The sequence below is a fragment of the Chiroxiphia lanceolata genome, chromosome Z, assembly GCF_009829145.1.
Source record: "Chiroxiphia lanceolata isolate bChiLan1 chromosome Z, bChiLan1.pri, whole genome shotgun sequence".
Taxonomy (NCBI): domain Eukaryota; kingdom Metazoa; phylum Chordata; class Aves; order Passeriformes; family Pipridae; genus Chiroxiphia; species Chiroxiphia lanceolata.
Genome location: NC_045671.1, coordinates 41,510,317 through 41,536,053, shown reverse-complemented (window position 1 = coordinate 41,536,053; position 25,737 = coordinate 41,510,317). Strand labels below are relative to the sequence as shown.

Here is a 25,737-nt window from a genome sequence, read left to right as displayed (position 1 = left end):
CTGTTTCACAGCAAAAGCAGCAAACCTGTAAACTGCATTGAGTTTATAGTGGTCCTTATAAAAACCCCAGTGTAATCAAAATTGGTTCAAATTAGTTCACAGTGTTGTTGACTGTAGCTTTGTGCTAAAAACTGTCTTTGACTTCTTTTTCTCTGCTGCATATACCTACGTCATAATTGCCCAAGCAGACAGCACAATACAGACAGAAAAATTAATATGTAAATAATATAAATACTTTTGTGTTCAATAGATGCTAGTTATTAATTTATAAATTAAGCAATTTTAAAGGTTGGTCTTAGTTTAGTTTCTCCATGAAGATTTGTCTTATCACTGTAATTTATAGTAATTATAGTAATTTGAGGGTTCCTGGATTGAAAAGGATGTTTATTATTTGTGAAACAGTGCCTTTTATACGCATGCTGCACTGTAAGCAGTATAAGTACTTCAAGTAGGAAAAAAAAATACTGCTGCTTGTGCAGAAAGGCCACATGGTAACTGACTATGAACTATTTTTCTCCAGGCAAAGAAAGCAAGTAGTTCATGGAGAATAAAAGCTTTGAAAGGCCTTGTCCAAAACAGGGACTGGTGATTTTTTTTTTTTAAAGGCTGTGTGTGATGGGTGTGAATGCTTATTTAGCCTTTCTGGTTATATGATCATTTACCTTGAGGAAATGCTAGGACACTCATTTTTAATACTCGACTAGATTCATCACAGGGTTGTGGCAAAAGTTAGTTATTTTATCTCAGGTTTGCTTAGTGTGTGTTTATTGCTCAGAGTCCTTTGCTCCTCTCCTAGTTTCTCTTTAGTGGGTTTGCATTAAAAACAGGACTTTTTCTCTGTGTGATTAATCCCAAAGAAAGGTTCCATTTGGGAATTAATAAAGGAAGGTACATTTCACCTTAATTTGATTGATTGATAGGATTTTCCTACAGTTAACAATTAACTCTTGGATGTGAATTTTCATAGAAAAGTTGTTTTGTACTTTTGTGAACAAAAAAAATCAAGGGCAAGCAAGTCTGACTTTCTCCATAATATAAGTCATGGAATGAAACTGTAACATTCGTTTTCTCTGCAACTGCATCATCTTGTTTTTGAAGGTGTGGTATGTTTCGTTGTTGCTCTTAAGGGCACCTTGTAGATAGAATGTCAACACTGATTCTATATTTTGGGAAGTTTTATTGGGAAAGTATTTGGTGTGCTTACAATAGAGTTGGAAGAAAACCACAATCAGTTCTGTAATCTTTTGACACCAAAGAGAGGGAGAGAAATGTTTTGTAGCATTGCCACAGACAGGTGTAAGAGATTAATCAGTAAAAGATTTAAGAACTGAAAACAATTTAAGAACCTGAAGATGCACTTCTTTGATTTTTTGAAAAGGCTGTCTTATGGGGAAATGCACATGAAACTAAATTTGAGATGTGGAATAACAATGGATTAGTGTCGTGTCATCTTCAGTACAGCTCTGTTCAGTATCTTTATTGATCTGGTCAAGGGGGTCAAGAGTTCCCTCAGTAAATTCACAGACAACACCAACTTGGGTGGGAGTGTTGATCTGCTGGAGGGCAGGAAGGCTCTGCAGAGGGATCTGGATGGGCTGTATTGATGGGATGAGGCCAGCTGTGTGAGGTACAACAAGGGGAAGTGTCAGGTCACAACAACCCCCTGCAATGCCAGGCAAGGTTGTGACTGGATATTAGGAAAACTCATTCACTGAAAAGATGGTCAGGCATTGAAACAGGCTGCCCAGGGAAGTGGTGTAATAATCATTCCTGGAAATGTTCAAAGAACCTGTGGATTTGGCACATGGGGACATGGTTTGTGGTGAATGTGGCAGTGCTAGGTCAGTGGTTGGACTTGATGATCTGAGAGGTTTTTTTCCAACCTGAATTGTGTGATTCTATGATTTTGCATTGTCTAGTAGTTTTTAAAGATACTTTTGAGTACCCTAAACCAGTATTTGGCAGTAAATAGGCAATACTGTTGCAAGGAAAATGCTTGTTTAATTAACCAGTTCTGTGTTAAATGTAGCTTGGTCTCATAAAAAGTAACAGATAAAGATATTAAATAAATTCACAGTTATTTTTTTTAAAAGGGAGAGCTTCTTTAGCTCTTTTAGTGCATGTGCCTCCCCCAGTACCTATTCTCATATCAATTTGTGATGGTATCCATTGTATCCAAGGCTAGTTGCACATTTTGGCTGCGAGTCCCTTTATGCACTGCATTGCCACATTGCCCTGTGTGACTTTGTACTGTGAAACTGGTGCACAGCTGTTTTCAATAAATGAAATGTAAATGACAGTTTAGGGGTCTCAGTTTGGCAGAACTATACAGCTGAGTAAAGAAAAACATCACCACACCAAAACCTGAACTATTTTTAATGCCGCTTGTATTGTGACTTTCTTCCAGCTGAACAGAAAGCTATGGAATTTCTAAATCTTTATGTAATGGGATAGACTAGTCTTGCAGGGGAAAAGACTGTAGAAGTAAAACTTCCTCACTCACCCCATTTATACTGAACCATAATAGGCTGCACTCACCCCATTTATACTGAACCATAATAGGCTGCTTTTATCACCTGCAGTGTAAAATACTGATTTGAATACTGATGAAATACTGTTCCTTCTATATAAATTCTTACATGGAAGAATTGCCGTGTAAATGGCAAGGCCAGCTGCATGAGAAGAAAGCTTAAAGTTGCTGAGAAGCAAACTAAGTGACATTTAAAAAAAAAAAAAGGAAAAAAGGTGGTCCCTCATCCTTTCATTATTTAACTTCTATTTTTTGCTTAGCTGAGAGTTCTTTAGGGATAGTGATGCCTTAAGCCCCTATTAATTTTTTATTTTTCTAATTTTTGTAAGCTTTATAAGTTTTAAAAGTAGATTTTAAAAGCAGCAGCCCTCACTCCCTTTCCCTGTAGTACAAGTAGTTTACACATTCGTCAACCCTCTTACCCCATTCTATGCTCCCCATATCAAATCCACCCCTGAATTCAGTGGCAGTGTTTAGTCTCTTGTCAAGGCAAGGCCTATACTGTTTAGAGAACACTCATACCTAGGCCTGAACAACAGAACAGAGTCAAGAACTAGGTGACTGTGTACCCTTTGTGCTCTGAAGATGGTGAAGATGATGAAGAGGTGGTTCCGAAATACACCCCAGACTCAATTCTAAAGGGGTGGACCTGGGGCGGACTGGACCAAAGGCTACAGGGTGGACACACTTGGGATTGGACAGATAGCATTATAAAATGTAACATCTCAAGCACAGCCAGCGCGTGTGTCTTGTAATATCTATTGCCTTGGCACAATTAAACCCTTTCCTTATCTCACCCCTAATTAACTGCTCCTGAGTTTTTTTCCTTTAGCACCAGCAGAGCAGGCATCAATAGCATAACAAAGGTGTTATTGTACTGCCAGAAGCTTTGCTAGCTGTGGCTCCTGCTGCAGTTAATTTGGTCTTTCACATCTATTCAGACAAAAATGAGTGTTGCTGCTGTAGGATAGTTGCTGTAATGATCCAGTTTTAAAGTGGTGTTGGGAGAATAGAGATCGTATGTGAACAATTTCTGTTGCATTTCTGTGAACCTTGCCTTGGCATGGCTGGGTGCAAACAGTAAAAGAACTGCGTAGCTTAATATGGCTATAGGCGTTGAAGTTAGAACAAAGGAGGCTCCCTACCAAAGTTAAGGTGGAGTTTCAGGAGTGTGAATGTGTGCCCTCAGCTCATATGGACACCTGTTGTGGTCCAATTAACAGTGGACAACAAAGTATGTTTTCCTTATGTATCCAATGTTCTGTGAAGAAGAATCACACGTTTGAGTGTAATAGGCAGTATATAAAGTGTCTTTCTTTTAATAAAGCCGACATTTTGCTGATCAAATTGGTCTGTGAGTAATCTGTCCGTGCCTCTCCACTGATAAAGTGGTTACTGGAATTTTGGACTTGGTGGGGCAACAGCCTCAACTAGTTGGAAGAAAAAGCAACTTTCATCAGGGAGATTCTTCTGTCTGTGAGTCTTTAGTTCAGAACAGAAGTGGGACTAATAAGTAATCTCCCAAATCCCTGTTCTTATGTTTTAGGAAAAACAAGGAAGAATACAAGTATGCTTTTTTCCATGGGTTTAATGCAACTGTAAGTGTCTGACTGGATCTTTTCCAACACTTTTTTTCCCTCAAGAAAATACATGGGACACTGCTAGTGTGACTTCACCAGCCACTTCTGCTGTACTTCTGCATCAAGCACAGAAACAAAATTAGTAATGTATTTGCTAAACTGCACCATACTTTTCTCTCTGGCTGCTCTGCAGCATGCCTTCTTCAGATAAAATAAGCTGTCTTTAAACAAAAAGTAAAACTTGAAATATGAGCTGGACCAAGTCACTGTGGTGATCTATGTGCATATAACAGGCAGCTTCATTTGAATAACTGTTTTTATAGTTGCCACTTAATTCCATGTCCTCCTAATTTTTTGCTTCACAAAACAAACCCAATAATAGTACTTGCTAAGAATAACACTTCTTTCATGGGCTAGCTTTCTGGGGCATCTCCCAAAGAAGTAAAAGCAGTAACAGTTCTGAAGAAAGCTTATCTGAAGCAAAGGTATAGGCATTAAAACCCTGTCTGACAGTGTTCTCATCCAGCTGGATCTGCTTTATTTCTGTGCCCAGCAGATATTCTTTTAACCTGGAACTCTGCTAAAGTGCAAGTTCAGTCTTCTACCCACATAGTTAAGTGACCTTTGGGAAGACGGCTTATTAAAAAAAAAAAAAAAGCAGTACAGGTTTTAGGCTATCACAGAATTTGTGATATCCGTGTATTCAGAGTCTTGTATAGTTTTCTCTGGAAGAGAAGCAGTTATTCATGGCCAAATGTGACCAACCTCTCACCTTATTATGAGTATAGATCTGCAGGTTCATGATTTTCCTACATGTCTTGCTTTTAAAGTAATTTTATGTCAGAATGAGGCTGTTATTGCTTTATATAGTTAGTTGGTTTTTATATCCCCATGAAATTGACAGTTACAAAGAATATTGTTAAAAAACAGGCTTTCAGCTAGACTGGTCCACAGACAGAATAAAGATAACAGATTTGGCTTTGTGTACCAGGCTTTTTTTCTCCCACAGACCACACACAACATCAAATAAGTTCATGTCTGATGGTAAACACACATAATACCTTGAACTTTGAGTGACAAATTATTAGCCTTCCTGCTATGTCTTCCTTTTTGTTTTCAGTTCCCACAGAGTTTGGAAAACAAAACACATGATGGCATTGCCACCTACACACATTTCTAAAAAATTCAATCAAATTCTTTGTATCAAATTCTAGTTCTAGCAGCATTTGCTAGTAAAACTTTGTGTAATTATTTAAAATAAGTCTATCTACATAACTGTGTCTTCTGAGAGTAAAGAATTGTTGAAGAAATTTGGCATAAAATCAAGGGGAAATAGATCACATCATCTAGGAATAAGGTCTAGTCTTTACACTCCAAATTCAATTTGGTCACCACAGTAAGCTCTGTATTAATTTTTTTTAAGAGATGCCTTAGTCTTAGTGCTACCATGAGAGGTCAGGGTTTCCATACACTGCTAAATCTACCTGTCAAACTGAAAATTCTGCAGCTTTAAAATAATGCTGTTTTTTATGCAAGATGAGTTCCTGGTTCCTAAAACTTGTCTGAGGAATCTCATTCATTTTGTATGCAGAGTTGTCCTTACAAAAGTAAGTCTTAGAGTTAAATTCAGCTTGGTGTAAATGCAGAGTGAATTGTTTGAATTCACACCAGCCGAACGTGCACTTCACTGAAGAATGTGGTGCCTGATTTGTTGCTTCTACATGGAAAATACTTTTTTTTTTTTTTTTTAATCCTGAGTCCTATGTACCATAATACTTTTGATGGGAATATTACTGCAATTTGTGTAATTTCTCTCTTTTGCACATGCTGAATTTTTTACTGAAGAATGTTCCTATCAGACTTTCTCTGCCAAACAGAAAATAGAGGATATTTTTCTAATCACTTTATAGCATTTAAATAATATATAAATTTGTAGAACTCATTACAGATGAAATTTAATAATTCAAATATTGGTATAATGGACCTGCAGATAAAATTGAGGGAATGCCATTGCTGTACTTTTGGAAACAATGCAATATTGGTTACTGTCTAGCTACCTAAAGAAATAATACTGTAGGAATATGAAATTATAAAAAGAAAGCACTTTTAAAACCTGTTGTCCATTGTTAATTACCACAGTTTAATACTTTAAACAATAAAAAAAGCTTGCATCGCTCGATGATGCAAGAATTAACACAAATTTGTAGAATCCATACAGTACCTGCTAAATAAACAAGTTTGGCAGCTTAGCAAATATCATACGATTGCAGCATCTGTGATTTGGATTGAAACAGTAGTTCAAGCCTCTGCAAAGAATTTGTAGATGGGAACAGCACACTCCTGGGCTCTGGGCAGTGTCTGAGTTTAAGGAAAATATTCTTAGTGCTTGGCCCCTGTGCAGACCTGCCCAAATCAAATGATTGTCTCCTTTGAGTTCCTTTTGAGGGGCTGTAGGCCCAGCAGGGACTGCTGGTTGTGGGGGATGTGAGCAGACTTTGGGGTGAGCAGAATCACCCTCTGATTGGTCTGACGCCATTCGTTGTAGAGCCTGCAGTGATACCTGAAGGACACCTGGGGAGAGAACAGAAATGGGTTCAGTCACTGTGCTCCTCCAAGGATTCAATGGGACTTGGGGGGAAGTGCCTTTGGGCAGAACAAAAAATTGAGAAGCAGCCTAACAGGCAAAAAGTGGTGAAAAGATGAGAACTACCCTGTAGGTGACTCATGCCCCAAGTTGCCACAGCAGAGAAAGAAAGCAGCCTGTACCTCACTTTCTGCTGTTGCCTACCTGTCCTTCCCCTTTTTTATAACATGAAAACATCAGACATCCTGCCTCTGTCTTTCCCAAGAACTAGAATTGTTGACAGACACAGTGAGAATAAGTTTAGGATGCTTTCATGCTGTGGTTTAAAGCGACAAACAGTGCAATTGGATGAATGGTGAAGGCCTGCAGGTACCTAAACTCTGCAGGGTCATATGTTCTACCTTGTAATGCTTTATTGCTGAATGCATCAAAGTCAGGATTGCACAGAGGCAGCAGATCAGTGTAAGCCATCTGACAACGTGTGTATCTCAATTTCTATTGTCTCTGAAGATTTTTTATCAGCCAACCAATTTCAACCTTATTGTGGAAGAGGAATGCCTGACTGCTACAGATGTGCAAGATAGCTTGGCCCTGTGTTTTTAAAAAGTAGTTTACTACTTATTTTAGTGACAGCCAGGTGTTGTGGGAGTTGTATTTGTGTGAGATGATGTACATGTGCAGTTTAAAAAAAAAACCAAAACGACAAAAAACAAATTGTAAATTGGGTTCGGACTTTTGGGATGAAGTGTTTTTGAGCTGTGGGCAGAAGGGACCCATGCAGTGAATGTATCCTGTCCTTGTTGCAAAAAGGTGCTTTTAAATAAATAAATTGACTGTTCAAAAACATCCTACAATGGCTAAAAAAATATTTTGTTTTTGTTTTGTTATACCTTTATACAGCTGTGTGCTGTTAATGAGGGAATCCTATAAAGCTTTTGTTTACTAAGCAGTTTCCCAAAGGCAGCTCTTCAAACAGATGAATTGATTTCTCACCTTCCATTCCCCTCTAGTCCCCCTGAAGGTAAAGCATCCTGCTTCTACTTTCTGTGGAGCCTTGTATATGAAAGGAGAAATCTCTTGTAAAAAGACAGTTCATGTGGTGTATCAAGGAGGGTAAAAACACCCAACCATCTGCAAAGGTGGATGCCATGCAAAAGACAGTGACTGTCCAGGAGAGTGAAGCCACAGTTTAGGCTGAATTTTCAAGTAGCATCACATGAGATTCTTTGAGTAAAGGCTGCATTGTTAAGCCAGGCTTTAACTGCTAAGTTATCACAAGATACCCTAGTTAAGTTTTTTTACAGAGGGTTCTTGCCTGGGGCAGTTTACAAGTGATGTCAGCTACTGAATTTCAGCAGAGTCCCAGTTACTCACCCTAAATTGTTACACTGGATGAGAAACTTTTGAGATTCTGAAAGAAAGACTAGATTTTCTTGGATCCTTGACACATTAAACTCCCTTCTTGGTCTCTTCAGTAAGACAGCAAGGGGGGTGTCTACCTTTCTAACTTGGTCTAGCTGTTGTTTTAAACCAGCAGTTATGTTGTACTGGTAGCTAAAGGATCACATCCTGCTCTACACCAAGCTGCTACTTGATTTTAGAGGAATCAAGACGACCTGCATGCAAGAGAAAGCAGAGTGTGGCCCTGAATTCTTAGTTTAAATAGCAATCTCCTTTTTGTTTCTGGAGCTTTCTTCTCAGGAGTAGTAGGTGCTTTTTTTGGTGTGTGTACATCAGTTGAAGTGATTAAATACAGAGGAAAAGCAGCAGTGGTTTTTTATGAGTAACCTGTCTGTTTTAGAGGAAGGGATAAAACAGTTTCTTGGGTGCTAAAAATAGCATCTTTCCTGTTCACTGCTCACTTGGGTAACTATAGGTGTGTAAATAATCTATGTGCCAGCTTTTGCCTTCAGAGAAGAAAACTGATTTACTGGAAGTGAAATAAAGTTTTAGTTTTCTTAATTTTCCCATGACCTAAAGGGGCATTATATCATGTTGTATGTAATTCACCCCACAGCACCCAACACATTCCCTGCCATAACTAAGTAAGTAATACAGGATTGTCCCACTTGAAAAAAATTACAAGACAGTTTCTGGTGAAGAATTTTGATGGGATTAGCCTTCTAGTTTCAATCATTGAGTGATTCAGTGCCCTGAAGGGCTGCCTTGCCTTTCCCTGCTGCACACATTGCTTCCTTAGCCCATTCAGCTCCTACTGCTCTGAGTGGAATTACAACTGTCCACAGCTCAATGGACATCAAAGATACTGTATTTTGATTAAATCAACTAAGGTATGAATTTACATCAGGCTCACTATCACCATGTTCTCCAAGTGCCAGTAACACATTTCTCTCTATGCTTTTGAAGGGATAAAAGTAATAAAGTGAACAGAACAGATTTTTGCCACTTCCACTGCAAATGCAATAGACAGGAATTGGGATTAAAGTAGAGGTGCTGCAGTAGTTCATGTGTCATGGTGTCATATGTCATGGTGTCACGTGTCATATAAGTTCACGTGTCATGGTTAATTAAATCCAACTAAAAATTGCCTTTTACAACTTCTAACAAGTTTGGTGATGGTAAATTTAGTGTATTATAATTGACTGTAAATGGAGCAGCATTTCTAAGACAGCCATACACAAACGAAATCTGAACAACCTTTGCTTGCATACCTGACAGACATATCTACACAGAGCACTGCAGAAAAACAAGTGTGGCCTCACTGCTGCAGTAAATGGTCTGTCACAGGGCAGTGCTGCAGCTTCACAGAAAGGCTGCTAAAACTAAAAGAGAAACACCACGAGGCAGAGGCAAAACTCAGCTTTCCCTGCTGTTGATTGCTACCAACATCAGCCTGCAGTCCTCTGTGAGCGAGACAGGGTTTCACTGTAACAAATGTGTAAATGAGACGATACCTCTGACAGCTTTTTTGGAGCTAATTGTGAGGTAGCATGGGGTTTTTTTGTTCCATCATATTCACTTTTCCAAGCTTACTCAGGGCTCAGCATGGGGGATTTCTTGCAGTTCTCAGCATGTCACCTCCTCAGAACCTTGCGCTGATCAAAAACTGCTGGAAGGGGTCAGCCTTGTGGTGTGCCTGTACCCACTGAGGAGGAAGGCTATGTGCTGGCCCTGTAGGATTAGTGGCCATGCTAGCAACACAGGCAGGATGGGCTGATGGACTGGCCCCACTCAGGGCAGTACAGGCTTGGATGAGCTTTTCCTGTCACGGGCAGGCACCATCACACCAGCATTTCTGTGGATGCACCCAATCTGCATCAGCTCTGCTCTTCTCCTTCCCACACCAGAGCTAGAAGTGTGAAATTTCAAACTCAACATTAACCTGGGGTTTTCAGCTAACTTGATAAACACTGATTTTGGCAGCTGTCCCCTCTGTTCCCTTCATTTCTGCTGGGCCAACTGTCTGTCAGTGCACTGGGGCCAGGAACTGATCTCAGTTTAACAACTTGGCAGAGATCAAGTGGCTCTTAGGATGGACTGGCATGCAAGTGACTCATACTGGGGTGCAGGATGCAGTTTAATCTGCACTGCAAAGGCAGCTGTGTTTTTACAGACCTTGGTGTAAGGTGTGTTCTGCTGTGGACCTCCCCCAGCCCCAGGAGCATGGGGAATGAGGAATGAGGAAAGCATGGGATGCACCCATATCCAATGCTTTTGAATTGTAAAGTTGGCCAGACGTTGCATTAGAATAAATTCTGAAACCCCCATGGCAGCCAAGTTGTTCACCTAAATCTTTTTTGTGCACTGTACCTTCATATTTTCCACATTATTTTCGATGAAACTCCCCCCTGTAGCATCTGTCTTGAACTCCTTCATGTTACTTCCCTTCTCCCTCTTTCTATCTGCTTTGGTGTTTAGATTTCAGAAATCTGACTCCAAAACAAACTGCCTTTCTGGTTTTCCAGAGAACTCAAATGGTGTGGAACCAAGTGGGTTTCTTGCAGATGCAATTCACATTTACCAGTACGGAGGGTAAATACAAGCAACGCTCTGTGCAGTGGCCCACACCCTCTACAGCACTCCCTAATTAAATTTCTTAATTGTTATTTCTCTCATTTCTGTGAGTCAAATAAAAACCCCAATACTTACTAGGGTCCAAAAGAGGTAAATAGTGAAGAGTGCCACAGTGAGTGCAATGAGGCCAACAGCTTCTAGCCTACTACTAAAGTGCAGATGGTTCAGTGCTCCTCGCAGACATAACCAGCCAGAGATGGTCGCCAGCGGGGTGATAAACAAGAAGCATACTATGTCTCCAAAGAGAGTCCTCCTCTCGTGCTGGGGGCCTGGATTCCTCAGCCACTGCAGGCAAAATGCAGACAAAGCAAGTATTAGCGCAGGAGGAAGGACGTTTTACCCAAGGTGAGCTGCTTACTTGGAGGACGCAGACCTGCCCCTTCGAGGAGGGAATGTGGATCATACATGGGACGTGGCTTTGGCTGTCCATGGAGAGCTCCTGCCTGGGCTTCTCCCCCTCTCTTCCTGCTGGTGTCCATCTCTATCCGTGTGTACCTACTGCACCATTTATTCAGATTCCCTGCCTTGAGAAAAGGAAGTGTTTTGCACAGCGCAGCCCCTGGCATTTGGCTCCTGAGCTGCTTGAGAAATCCCCTTCTTAATGAGTGATGATTCATATGATTTCCTTACAACTTGAGTGAGAAGAAAATGTTTCATATGTTGTATGCTATTTTAGGGTTTGGTTTGGGGGTTTTTTGGGGGGTTACATGTTTTTGGGGGTTAGATTTTTTTTGTAATATTCACAAAGCTATTTTCAACTTGCTTTCAGGTATCCACATGCAAGCAGAGTTGAATGCACACAAAGTTATTTTTACTAAGAGAATATTAATCTTGCAAGAACAGAGTATCTGAAAGCCAACTGCTGAAGCAAAGGTTAAGACTGAACAGCTATCAAGTCCACATGCCCATATTTCTATAAAACAGGATTTAGATAGCAAAGGTGAAAGACCTTAAACCTACAATAGTACAATTGAGGCCTTCAAATAAAAAAAACCTCATCACACAAGTCAATATTTAAACAGGAAGACTACCCAGGTCTGCAATTTTTGCCAATGTAAAGCTGTAGAATTTGGTCAAACCTGCTCTGCAGCATCCTTTTATGGGTTTTCTTTGTGCTAGCAGAACCGGATAAGGTTCATGTATCCTTAAACTCTTTGGTAATATCATTCCTCCCAGTGTGTTACACATGGCAGTAGAAGTCTCATCTCTTTAGCTCCAGCAACTAAAGCTGGGGAAGCAACTTCATCCTTTCACCAGTTAATGCCCTTAATTTCCAGCCACCTTAGGGGTTTTTTTTCATTCTTTCCTATTACAATGCTACAGCAGTGACTTGGAGGAGCAGTAGGACTTGAGAGTTTTGACAAGGCTAAGAACAATGTGCAAGCTAATGAATATTTCTCATCCAGATATCTCACCTCTCTACTGTTTTCAGCCTGTGCTTCATCTTTGCCCAGTTTCCCCACAGCATGAAAACAAATCCTGCATTTATCTCTCCATCTTCACATGGGGTAAATAAGAGTCAGGAAATTTACCAGGAACTAACCTGGCACCAGCAAAAAGACACAAATCAGTAGACAAGTTTGTTTCAACATCACCATCTCTTAGGACGAAATAATAAATTGCCACAGTCCGCAGGGATAGGGGGAATGGAACCGGGCACTGCAATTAGGGTTCAGACGCAGCTGAGGTCTCGTGCTGCAATGCCGGTTTATTCAAGAGATACAAGGGTTTAAAAAACCGTGGTTTGAGGGGAGGATTCCAAACCGGGGAGGTGCAAGAGATGACAACTCAGGGAAAGATATGGTAGGGGGACAGGGGAAAGATGGGTGGAACTCCCAGGTATCTGAGGGAGCTGGCTAATGGTAGCGCTCTCTGCACTGTGATAGCTACAGCTAATCAGTAACCGAGGCGCGGGAAAACAGGGGAGAAGAAGAGACAGATAACTTTCAAAGGGGAAGCCTGGGGGAGAAATGGGGACAATATGGAGGTACAGCAGGATTCGTAAATTTTGACAATAAACCGGGGTGCACAAGGGTTCATAAACACACAACAATAAACTGGGGGAAAACTGCCAGTCTGCTGGATGGATTATCTAGTGAGTAAAAAGTCCATTCAGATTCCATTAATGCTTCTCCAGGCAACATATCTCTCCCATTCTGTCTTTTCATCCATCGCAATAAATAATCTACTTCACAGGATTTTTGTGGGGTTTAACTGCAACAGGCTAACTCAGCAGCCAAAGATCCACTCTCATGTGCAACTCAGCAATTCAGAAGAACACAAAAATATGGGTCAGAAACATCTTTTTGCAGGATGCAGGCTTTTAATTTGCTTGAATACTTTTAAAATCCTAAGGAATTGGGAAGTGCTTCATAACTGTTCTGTACTACTATAAGCAAGAAGTTGTAATGGAAGATGCTAATTCTAGAGAGAGGCTCAATACTGGTTTTTTCCTTTCCTTAACCAGAAGTGGTAAGTTCACCTCAATGTGCAACTAAGCACCCACACAGCCACTTGCTCATTCCTCCATCCCACCAGTACGAGGGAGAGAACAACAAGAAGCAGCAAGCAGAACTTGTACAAAATAAGGAGACATACCTTTACATTTGAATAGATTTTTATTTTACTGCAGTTTCTAGAGAATGCTATGAAGTCACGTGTAAAAGTCTCGCACCACTTTCTTTGGAACTTTCCATCCATTTACTTAAAAGCATCCCCAAGGGTGCATGGATAACATATCTAGGTTATATTTGGTTTCTTCTAAACAGAACTGATTGCAACCTCCCCCTTGTTCAATTTCCATGAGTACCTGTAATGTGAAACCACTAAGGAAATAAGAGGGACTGAAAGCACCTGAAAGTTAAGATTCTGCTTAAATTTAAAGGTGACTGCAAAAAGGTGTTGTGAAAAGTACTTGTTTAAAAGATGACCAGGAATAGAAATGCTGAGCACTCACATTTCTCCTCAATCTCAGTAGGAACTGCAGGTGTTCACCACTTTCCCAGGGCATATTGAAATGCCACTCTCTCCTTATCTATTGGTGCCATTGGTGACTGTCCCACTGCAACTGAGTGATGAAGAACACACTGCAACATATAAGTCCATTCAGTGGAGCCAGCATCCTCAAATTACAGTCTATTGGGGTACTTTTGGCATCCATGAAGCTCAGACAGTGCAAGAAATAGGTCACAGATCTGAGCAACAATGCAGGTGAGGGAGCACACACACTAAAGCATTTGTTGTCCTCTCCACCCTATGACTTTCACGAGGTGCAGTACAATGCACTTGAATTCAGACAGCACTTTTTGGTGTGCAACCCTATGTGACTGAAAGTTTGAGCAGACAAAAATGGTGTGAGGTTGCTTTCACAGGCTGATGGCTTCCTGCAATCTTTATGCCTTGTGACATATGAACAAAGAGTCAAACCCAAGTAATTCGGTAATTAGATGAGGCCAGGACAGGCAAGAGTAGTATTAAATAATAAATAAACCCATCACAATTCTACAGTCTAACCTTAAAAGCTGGAGGAATTTCATTAGCTAGTTCTGAAGTGGAAGTCAAATGCAAAGATTAAGTTATTTCAATGGCTGTACAGATTTCAGTCACAGCACATATTTTTCTCCTGAAGAAAGGCACACCTATTTCTAAATCTGCCCCTGTTTAGGTTTCAGTTTTTGTTTAGACTCTAGGTTTCAGTCTTTTGTTTTGGAAATGTGCACACAAGTTATTTTATAGCTAAAAAGCCAAATCAGCAAATCCTTTTGTGAAACTGACACCCACAGAGCGAACCCAACAAAGCACTGAGCTGATCAATTAGCGTGACAGTAGGGTAGGGACTATCTTGCTGGCAAAGAACAAGATGTAAGGCCAGATAAAGCTGTCAAATCTGCACTATGACACTAAAATCTCTCCTATTAAAATGTGTCAGTGGGCTCAATTATTTCTGCAATACTTGAAGACTCTCACAGTAATATTATCCATTTGGGGGAAAAAAAAAACCAAAATGAGGTCATAAAAAGGGTCGTATTTGAAGAAAAATGTTGACCTGCCTGGCAAAGGTCCATTTTATCAAGTGCTATCCAAAAGTGAACAGAAGCCAGAAGAAGGGAGGACTGAAGGGGGACATCGGTGAAGTAAAAGTGCTACTTAAGCTAATGTACAATGTTGGCTTGAGAACAAATGGATAATAGTTGGCCACAAAAGGGTAAGGATCAGAAAAATATTCAGAACAAGCAGCAACTGAAGATCAAAACACACAGGAGATGCACACATTCAGAATTCATCCATCCTAACCAAAATCAGCTGCCAGTAGAAAACTGCTGTAAAACACCTACAAAATTTTGAGCTACTTCACCATTGACAAAGGGCAAATCCTGGAAGTGCTCAGGTCTAGCTTCAATTAGGTGACTCACAAATGCTAAGTAAAGTATGTACATAGTGTTTTTCCCTATTAGACCCTAAGGCCACACCCTCTTTCTGCTGGAGAGCTCTTCTAGTTCACTATATTTTCCTTGGAAAACTGATTTTAAAGAATCATTGCTGGAGTCACACCAGCAGCAGGTTATTTCAATAGTTATCACGCATGAAGCTGGGAGGACAGGAAGGAGTTATCTACCCTAAATGTATTTTTCTTTGAACTAAATTTAGCTTATGCACTTCAAACATATCAGTTCATTTAGTCCTTTTCATGATGATAGCTCTGCAGTCCATCTTGGTGAAAGCAGCCTGTACACAATCAGAACTGTTGGCAATTATTGTTTTTTCTGCTTTCATGCCAGCAGCGACCAATGGGAGCATTTTGCTCTGGGCTTTCAGCACAGAAATACTGATATTGCCTGTTTTTTAGAATTTTCCTCTTGAATGAAGAACATTTTTAAAGACCAGGATGAGTATGTATTGCCTCTCCCCCCTCCCCCCCCCAAAAAAAACAAACCAAAACCCCCACCTGAACAGTTTTGTTCCAATTTTTTTTTTTTTTACTTGAAAAATTTGTTTTAACATTTTTAGTGAAATGTTTTGAGGCCTGGCTTAAGTACATGTAAATCAAAATAAAGCCTCCCAGACTAGAATGGTATGTATGCTTGTTTTCAGAGCAACGAAACATTTTGGGTGACTTGAATCCTTCCTGGGCTAGTGTTTTCCCAAGGAAAACAAACATTTGATAGTTCCTTTTCAGTTGAGAAAATATTTATGTTTCAGTTTTTGGCTTTCCTGCTTAGATCAAACATTCAGTTACTGGCACAAAGTTATTGTCTTTAGCAAGTGCTTTTAGAAAGGCCATGGTGGCAGCTCACAGACATGTTTCTTTGATCCCAGAGACAGAGGCCTGTATATTTGACAGCTAAAATCTAAGCTATTTGATCTTTATTGTGCTAATATTATGACCACTTTTCTATGAGTTTGCTGTTATTTAAGTTTAAACCCTATTATAACTCAAATTCCAGACGATATTTTAATTGTGGATGTCTGAATGAGCCAAGGCTTCTTTTCGAAATAGTAAATGAATTTTGCTACATTTGCATGGTTTTTGAAAGTGGAAAAAAATAGGTTTTTCATTGGAAGGGTGGTGTATGATACACCTTTAATTTTTTTTTGTTTGTTTTCTGAAAAGAATAAACCACAGAGCACCTAGGGTTGATTCCTAAGTGTAAGGAGAGTACTGCAGGCTGTTGCTTTCATACCATAACTCAATTTGCAACCTAGACCTTGGGTCATTTGTCAGCTGAAAAACAGGAGAAAGAAATTGGGCAAGGAAGACAAGAGACCAGCATGGCTAAGTAGGGAACTGCTGGTCAAACTGAAGGGCAAGAAGCACATGCACAGACAGTTGAAGCTACAATAGGTGACCTGGGAAGAACAGAGAGATGAAGTTATCTATGAGGTTGTGTAGGATTGGGGTGAGAAAGGCCACAGAGAACCTGGAACAGAACCTGATATCCAGCTCCGGGGGCCAGCAGAGCAAGGACATGGAGCTGCTGGAGCAAGTCCAGAGGAGGCACCAAGATGATCAGAGGGATGGAGCAGCTCTGCTGTGAGGAAAGGCTGGGAGAGTTGGGATTGTTCAGCCTGGAGAAGAGAAGCTTTGGGGTGACCTAACTGTGGCCTTCCAGGACCTGAAGGGGCTACAAGAAAGATGGAGAGAGACTATTTACAAGAGCCTGAAGTGACAGGACAAGGGAAAATGGCTTCACACTGACAGAGAGTAGAATATCCTGGATATCAGGATATTCTTGGTTGTGAGGGTTGTAAGGCCCTGGCACAGGTTGCCCAGAGAAGCTGTGGCTTCCCCATCCATGGAAGTGTCCAAGGCCGGGTTGGACAGGGCTTGGAGCAACCTGGGATAGTGAAAGGTGTCCCTCCCCATGGCAGGGTGTGGAATAAGATGGTCTTTAAGGTCCCTTCCAACCCAAACCATTCTATGATTCTACAATACACAAAGCTCCACCAAGTAGATGTAGAGTCCAGTTTCTGGATTAGACTTCTTCAACCTCTAAAAAAAGCATTAGTAATTCTCTGACAGCAAATAAGCAAAGCTTGCTATATTATGCTGTTAAAATCTACAAAATTTCTTGCAGGTCCAATTACACAATAGACTTTTTAACATTTGTCTTACTTACTGCTATTCTGTTTTACTACTATCCACTTGTATCACTTCTATCCACTTGTATCACTTACATTTCAGGAGATGCTTGTAACAGGTAAAAAATTTCAATATGTGTCAAGAATAAAAGATTTTGTGGAACTGTGGGAGAAGCAGTATTTCTTTTTATCCATATTGTTCCCATTCTATTTTGGATGACTATATTCCCAATTGGAAGAGAAATGTATGCATTCAAGAAAATCAACAAAAAACAAGTTTTGCATTTTAATTCAAAAGCTAAGCAAATTTGTTATTGGCAACATATATTTTTGTTTGTTTGTTTTCTGAAAAGAATAAACCATTTCAACACATTGCAAATGTCCCGATCTACAAGCTGAAATATATGGAAACAAAAATCATGATAGATAATAAATGCTTGATAGGACTCCAAAAAGACAGTCGCAATAAAACTTTTCATCTTAGCACTTCTATTTTCCTAGAAAAGGCAAACTCTGACTGGCTCCTATTGGTGTCAGGAAATGCTAACAGCAGGAAGAACAGAGATAGATAATAATGAGGTAGTTTAGAACTCCTTTACAGAATCACGATGTCCAAAGAAAAGTCACCAAAACCATTATCTAAAACAAAAATAGCTGTACCTTTGAAAACCCCCAGCATCTTCCCTCATCTTGCTCATCCTTAAAGAGTAGCATCTCTGATTGTTCAGTCGCTTTCTCCTGTAAACGTCCCTCAAGCTTTTTGTCCTTGATCACTATAAATTTAGGAATGAGCAGTTACAGATGTGATGGTTTCAAGGCACAGTCTGTTCACTGAAAAGTAATTTTTGGTTTGGTTTTTTTTGGAGGGGAGGGGGCAGTGGGTTGCTCTTGTTTGCATTCTTGCTGTCAGTACTATGAGAAAGATTTGTGCTTGGGAAAAGTCAAGCATTGTAGCAAATTTTTGCTGTAAGGTACTTAAAACAGCTACTTAATTTCTTCTTAAAGGAGAGAGAACAGACTGGTTTGGACTCTGGATTTTTGCCCAGTGGTAATGAATAGATCAAAAAAAGTGCATCTTGAAGAGTTTATGGATTTAAAACTATATTTATTGGGGAATTTATTATTAATTTCTTTAATGCTTTCTTTAACTCAGACATACTTCTACTGGAAATCTACACAGCTGCTCCAAATTCTCCCTGTGTGACTTGGGTCTTGGAGAGATTATTTTCACAGCTGAAGACAATAAGGTAGAAAAGCATCTCCATCACTTTGCCCTTTTAATCTGCCCTTTTTTGGTCAAGAAGGGAAAGAAAACACACACATCCTTAAATTATCTGCTCCCAGCCCTATCTGCTTATCTGCTCCCCAACCTCTATGGGCAGCAGCAGTTCCTCTAAACTTTGATTTGTGAGTTTTCCTTCCTGACTATGCTGAGAAACCATTTATCTTCCTTCTGGCTTTAAGCATGATCCTCTTAAAATCTACATGCAGCAAATCTCGTGTCTGTTCATTACAGTAATTTAATGCTAATGACTTGCTTCACTGAGCAGTGGAGAAGAAAAATAAGTAAGAAGAATCCCAAGAGATAAAACCAGCATGACTCAAAGTCTTGCACAAGAAGTAATTTTGTATTTCAATGTAAGGCTTCTGGGAGGTTGAAATTATAATGTAAGCTTACCTTAACTACTTCATGCATAAATGTAGGTTTTAGATTTTTTTTTTAATTTATTTTTCTTTACTAACATGAGCTCTATAGCCAGCAGCAAATTGGGGAAGAACTGAAGTTAATTTCTTCCCAATATTATGATAAAGATTCTGACTTTATTTTTTCTCTTAATCATGCTATTTTGCTTATGAGTTTTATATTGTTAATTAAGTGGTTTCTGTTTGTTTGCAGTAGATACCAAATCCTAGTTGGTTTAAAACATGTAAGTAACTTACAAGAAACACAAGCCTGACTCATATGGTCACATAATGTTTTTATACCATTTTTATATTATGGCTGGCTGTTTTCTAACATTTTATTGCACATAAATACATCTGTACTACCTAGTTTTGTGTCTGTTTCTGTGCTAAGCCAAGTGGAAGCAACATAGATGCAATATGGAAATTGAAATGAAGATGACACTTACATAAAGCTTCCCTTTATGTAAAAGCAGCTATGTGAATAATGTCACACATTTCTAGAGTGGATTGCTTTCTGTGGATTGGCTGTATTAAAAAGGTTTATATAAAACAGGAAGGTCTATAACAGTCACTAATTGAAATTGCTGCCAGTTTGATTTCACTGTGCTGGTTTTGAGAGCCTTCCAGCTTGTCACAAGGAACATCAGATCTATGCATACCAACCACCACATTATAAATTTCTCTTTCCTTCTATGTCTAGAGTTTCTGCTGCTTCAGTCTGGAACCTCTGTGTGAAACACAGACAGGATCTCACTGGCAGTGGGGGGACCAAGACCTGGGAGAGAGAATGAGGGCTACTCAGCAGCTGCTGCTTTTTCCTTTGGGATACTCATCCTTAGGCACCTTGATAGTGAGATATGCACATGCCCAGGCATATGTCCCACACACCTGTAGTTTCCATCACACTGTACAGGGATGCTGCACATTTAGCACAGGGTAGAAGAGGTGGGTTCAGACCTTGACTGCACTTCCTGAGTTGAATTTTGCAGTATTGTGAACCCTGTGCACGTAGTGGTAATGTGCATGTGGACAAGACCTCTTGGACTATTGGCAAATAGCTCCATTTAACTGACTGTGATGTCTCCAATCCCCTTATCCAAAGAACGAGCTTTGAAATCAAATGAAATGGCTAGACTTGCTCTGCTGATGCCTGCCAAGGGCTGCTGTTGTCTAGCAAAAACGACTCCAAATGGTAGCTCCAAAATGAGACAGAAAGCTCCAGTGATTGGCACTGATGTTTCAATTTTCCATGGTAGAGCTTGGCAGGTGCCTTCCAGAAGAGAGATGAACTGAAGGACTCAGTGATCTTCAGTATGAAAACAACTCTTTGTGTACCACAATCCATGTCTTCCTCCTTTACAACAACATAGCCCAATCTCCCCAGCGCTGCTGTGATGGAAGAAGTTCAAGTGACGGGGAAAAAAGGAAGTTTGAGGTCTCAATGCTCTGAGAAGTACCACCAGAAGCAGGGTCAGCTGGAGGGAGCACAACAGTTCCCATACAGCGCAGCCCATAATCAAGGCAATTTAAATCTGAGCTGCTTTGAACTGCCAAAGGACAAGTCACCAGAGCTCCTTTATCTGATACAACAAGAGGCAAAAGACACAAACCGTTTTCCTTGAATGCTGAAGGACTGGTCAGTCACTACCATAGTACCTGATTCATGGTTTGGAAACACAGCTCTTCTGGGGAGAATCATCTCGGTTAAAAAAAGAAGTGGGCCAAGGAGCTTGGCAAATTTGATGTTGGGAAGATGGATCTGCCTGACAGATCGTACTACCATTTCCTGCCTCTCTGTTTGGGTTTTAGGCATCAAAAATTTAGCAGACCATACATTTCTTGGGACAAGCTTTTCCCCCGGACAAAAAAATCCATGTCCTATGGCAAAAACTTTCCTTCAGAAGTACACAGTTGACCAGAGAGAAGCTTATGATGGATAAAAGATATGATGTATGAAAGAGGAAGTGCAAGCCAAAATGAATGTTGTTTTTCCTTTGCTTTTCCTTGCAAAGAAAATCTAGGAAAAAACAGACTTCTGCACATAATATAAGCTAGGAAGGAAAAGCGGAAGTGATTTCCTTGCATTTTTGTGTCCTATGCAGGAAGCAGGATACAGCTGTAGATATGTCCCTTGCATCAGAGCTAAAGATCTCCTGTTTGAGTGCATGGCCTCACATCCTTAGTGCAACCATGAGCAACTGCCTAAAAGAGAACAAAAAGACATCTTACAACAAAATTTTATGCTTTCATTTCATAATGAACTAGTGGAAAACTAACAACATGGCAAGGGGCAGGGGGGAGAAATGCTATGTTCTCATCCAACCACGATGTGCAGCAAGAAATCCTCTGCTGCTTCCACAATGATTTACACAAAGAGGAAGGAATATGGCTGAACAATCAGCTTTGCCACTTGCTGCTCACTTCATTTCAAGTTCACTGCTGCTGCAGCCTCTCCTAAGCACTAACAGCAGGTATGATGTTTCTGGTTAAAGCAAGTGAAGTATCTCAATTTGTTTCCATTGATACAAATTTCTTCCACACCCATAGCTAAGGCACTAAAAAGCAGTGATCAGTCCAGTGAAGGGATGGGGAGAAAACACAATACTATGCTCTTTTATTTATTTATTTTTTTTGGTCCCCTCTAAGAAGGAGAATAATATAGCTTTGAATAGTCAGAAATACCCTTTTTTTCCTTGATGGAAGATTTCTAGGAGAAAAGATCAATATGATAACTGATTGCTTCAAACATTTTTATACTATCTGTCACTGACCCCTGAATGGGATGTATTCTCTACACGACACAGGGCCTGCTGAGGAGTTACTGGATGAGCTTCTATAGACTATGCTGTACAAATCACTTTATGAGTACAGTAGTCCCTCTTGACATCCTAAAATGCATTGGTACACGCATCGTTTACCTCCAATGAAAGGAGGACCATTTACCATTTCCATTATCTAGTTCAGGGGAATATTTGGAGAACCAATTATCTCACTAAACGAAGAGAACTTTGACACCACGCCCCAAACATATACACATAATGGTGTTAAAAGCAGATGGCCACTTTGGCTTGTCACTCACCCGAACATTACAGCAGATTTTTGTGAGAGATGGTCCTGCTATACCTGATAAACCTCCCTTCATGACCTCACACTCTAGGTAACACAGACAGACAGACAGTGAAGTGCTTTTAGGACAAAGAGGATGGGGGAATCTGGCTACTTGCATCTGATTTAGTCATGCTTTGGGAACTTTCAGATTTGCTGTAATTATTTGCATGGGGAGGTCTTTGCATTTCAAAGCACCACGTACTAAACAAATATAAACTTTCAGGACAAAGTTAAATTACACTAGCAGAAATCAAGAAGTTTGATTATCCTTCTTTTTAATTTGTCCCCTTACATGCAACTCAGTTACTCTTTGTCTCTGCTGCTCTCAACTATAAAAATACATCTTCAATTTCCTTCTAAACTGAAAACATAGTCCTTTCATAGGATCACAAAGGACTGTGCTTTTTTATTACCTTTTCTGTAATTGCACACAATTGTCGATTACTGCACTAAAATACCGTGGGTGTAAGCATCCGAGAAGCCAGAAAATATTATGTAGTAAAGATAAAAGCATTTAACTGTTTCAGAAACATTCTCGCACATGGTTCTTATTTGTCCTCAGCTGAGAAACAAAAGGCAGCTTTATCATTATTACTGTAATTATCATTGCTGTTGTTGCTATTATTTATTACTGCTTTGGCCAAAGAGAAGTCTCACTTCAGCAGGGAACTATCAAGCAACAAAAATCTCCCAGCCCAGGCAGGTTTAGCTTTGCTTTTGACTCCTTCAAACATTATCAGCTCTGACCAGTGTCACATCCAATCTATGCAACACAAGCCGCATGAAGAGCTGTCACAAGGGAATAGCTTGGAGAAGCTGAGCTCTAAACCCAAACTGTTTACTTTGTACTGCCTCAGTATCACTTATCTTTCTTCTCAGAAGCCAAATGCAGAGTGAAACCACTCTTGTGCCAGAGCTGCAACCAAGAACTCTTTGGCACAGGCTCAGAGCAGCTGAACATCCAGAAGATGTTGCCATTTAAATTGGAGAATGCTCAGTTGAAAAGATTCTGCTGCTTAGTTGCTGACAGCCTGAGAACACTCAACATTAGCGTTTCTCAAACTGAGACCAGCTTCCCTGCAGAGGCTGGAGTCCTGCAAGAAGCACCTAAGAAGTATTTAGCACCAAATCCTTTCACCAGTTATGACAAAATTTACAGAACAACTAAAATGCACAGGTAGATATGTTGTCCTGAACCCAAGCTCAGTCTGTAAGTGCCTATGTCACCAACTGGTACAAGAAGATGCTTCTCATTAATTTTGTCAAATGTTACTATTGTAATTCATTTTTAAATTCAACAGAAACCATAATTTTTGCTTTCTCTTTTTCCAGATTAGTACATGGGAGGACAAAGTTCATTAACAGTGTCAAGACAGTGACTTTGGGTTTTTTCTTTTTTGTTGTTTTTTTTTTCTTTTTCTGAGGACCAAAAGGCCCTAAAACCTGCAGAACTTCATGACGCTGCTAAAACATCTATTGTTGGCAAAAACTGAATTTTCATTGATAAGGGAGAAACAATTGCCCAATTCACTGTTAAGTCTAGTACATAGGCAAGAGGAGGCCAAAAGGTCACTCACAAATGGCTAAACATGCCAGACACCATACAAGAACAATTCCTTCTTGTGGGCTTGACATGGAAACTACATTTCTAAGGCTCCTCAGTTTGTTACCTCTCTCTCAAAAGCAAGAAGAAAAAAAATTCCTGACCTATATTTAACATGCTGAGTCCTGACACTTGTCTTGCTTTCTACAGAAACAATTACTTACCTCTCTTCCATTTCCAACCAAGCTGTCTGATATTCTAGGAATTTGCTGCACACTATTTCTCAAATCCTCACTCAGGTTTGCACTGAAGCAAACCCACTGATCCTGTTCTTCTAGCTTGTTTTGATTCAGTTCAAAATTAGGGTTTTGTTATTCCTGCCCTTTCCCTGAGCTCCTGCCCTCAGACTGCCAAGCCCCAAATTCACAGCTCGTTGTGGCTTCCATGGAGCTGCAAAGGCTTTGTGACACCCGTAAGAAACAAACATGATTTTCTCAGTAAAGCTGAGCTTTCACCGACGTGCCCCACGTACTGACCTCCACCAGTGGCCTGGGTTTGCGCTCCACTGCAAACCTGAAGTGGCAGAGTTCACAGCAGCTGGTGTTTGAAAAGGACAGCCAGTGCTCCAGGCAGCTGCGGTGAATGGTCCCCAGGGTCCCTGTACATTCGCAGGGGGACAGTAGGTCCTCGTGGCTGCTGCCCTCGTGGCAGATCCTGCAGATCAGCCGGTCATTGAAGGGGCTGGTGGAGGAAGGGGAGAGAAAATCACTGGTCAGTACACCAGGCTGTGTGCATGTCACGATTTAACAGTGCAGCAAACACTTGCAGATTGAGTACTTTGCTCTGTAATTACTACTCCAAGCTGCTGGGCCAACAGAAAGTGTAAAGCGAAAACACCAGAGTGGCAGGTGAGAGACAGATAACCGAGTGCTTCTGCATTTTTGTATTTCCCACCTCTTCACAAAGCAGTGGTGCAAGAAATCTCCAAGTGCATCAGGGAAGTTTTAAATCTGCCTCAGCTGGGCACCTCTTATGCTAGTGGTGATGTGTGTCATCACTCCTCATGTACAGGGTGCCACCTCTTATTCCAGTGGTGATCCTCTGGCCTTTTCTTCTGCACTGCCTCCTCTCAATCCACCCACCTTCCTGGTGGGAAGTGCTAACATGCAAAGGGAGAGGGGTGCTCCTCCTGCCACTGATAACCTAAAGACTCTGATTTTAACTCTTAAGATGCTCTGTTTTACAGAGGAATCTTTCAGGAAAGAGGAAGGCAGTCCTTGGGTGGTGCCTGGGTGCAGTGGGAGGAAAGAGGAAGCAGGCTGGGAGCACCAGTGCTGCTGAAACATGGAGCCTCTTCACTGCAGCTTCAACTCAGCTCCCCTGACTGCTGAGGCTGAGAAGGTCAATCTCTTGGCTGAGGTCTTGGAAACAAAAACTCTCCCTACCACATACACCAAGTGAGTGATCTCAGAAATGAAGCTTTTGTCACTACCATGGACAAAATGTCACTCTGGCTTGGGAAATGTTTAGGAAATGTGCCACATTATGTAGCATAATCACTATGATGCTGTCAGAAACAATATAATTTTCCTAATAACTTTTCTAATTAATTGTTTTAATTAACTTTTCCAATTGTTTTAATTAACCATAAGCAGTGTGTATGTCCACTGTAACCAATGTTCAGCAAGGTTTGTCATAAGCTACCCTTGTGAGAACATAGTTTGGGAAAATCACTGAAACTTTAGGTTTTGCTAAACCAACGTTGACATGCTTCAACAAACAAAGGCTGAGAGACCACAAGGACATTTTGAGATAAAAAAGAAACTAAGAAAGACAATTCAGCAGTTGTACTGAAACACTCTGTATCTGGGAACAAAAAGATGATAAAAAAGACTGAAAGTGTGGATTGATTAGCTGAAATGAGAAATCAGTAACCATTAGAATACTAATTAATGAGAGAATTATGCAATTTATAGACAATGAATATTAGTTTCTCTGTTGGCTAGAATGTACAAATAGTGAAAAGTTTTGAAAGTGTGTGTGCATGTGGAGGGACGCTACGTGCACCCAGCGCTGTGAATAAAGTAAGCCT

General features: G+C 40.4%; 1 protein-coding gene across 4 annotated transcripts in view; it reads right to left on the bottom strand.

Annotated features, from left to right (window-relative positions):
• Positions 1-5,998: 5,998 nt before the first annotated feature.
• MARCHF3 (membrane associated ring-CH-type finger 3) overlaps positions 5,999-25,737 on the bottom strand; it is a 65,753-nt gene continuing 46,014 nt past the window's right edge. For 3 of the 4 annotated variants that reach the window (XM_032675400.1, XM_032675399.1, XM_032675397.1), the window contains 3 exons: positions 24,182-24,389; positions 10,805-11,014; positions 5,999-6,681 (listed from right to left, as the gene is read on the bottom strand). In XM_032675400.1, coding sequence (XP_032531291.1) covers positions 6,523-6,681; positions 10,805-11,014; positions 24,182-24,389 — 577 coding nt within the window. In that variant the 3' untranslated portion in view covers positions 5,999-6,522. The remainder of the gene's footprint in view (positions 6,682-10,804; positions 11,015-24,181; positions 24,390-25,737) is intronic. The other variant, XM_032675398.1, reaches the window with a different exon arrangement.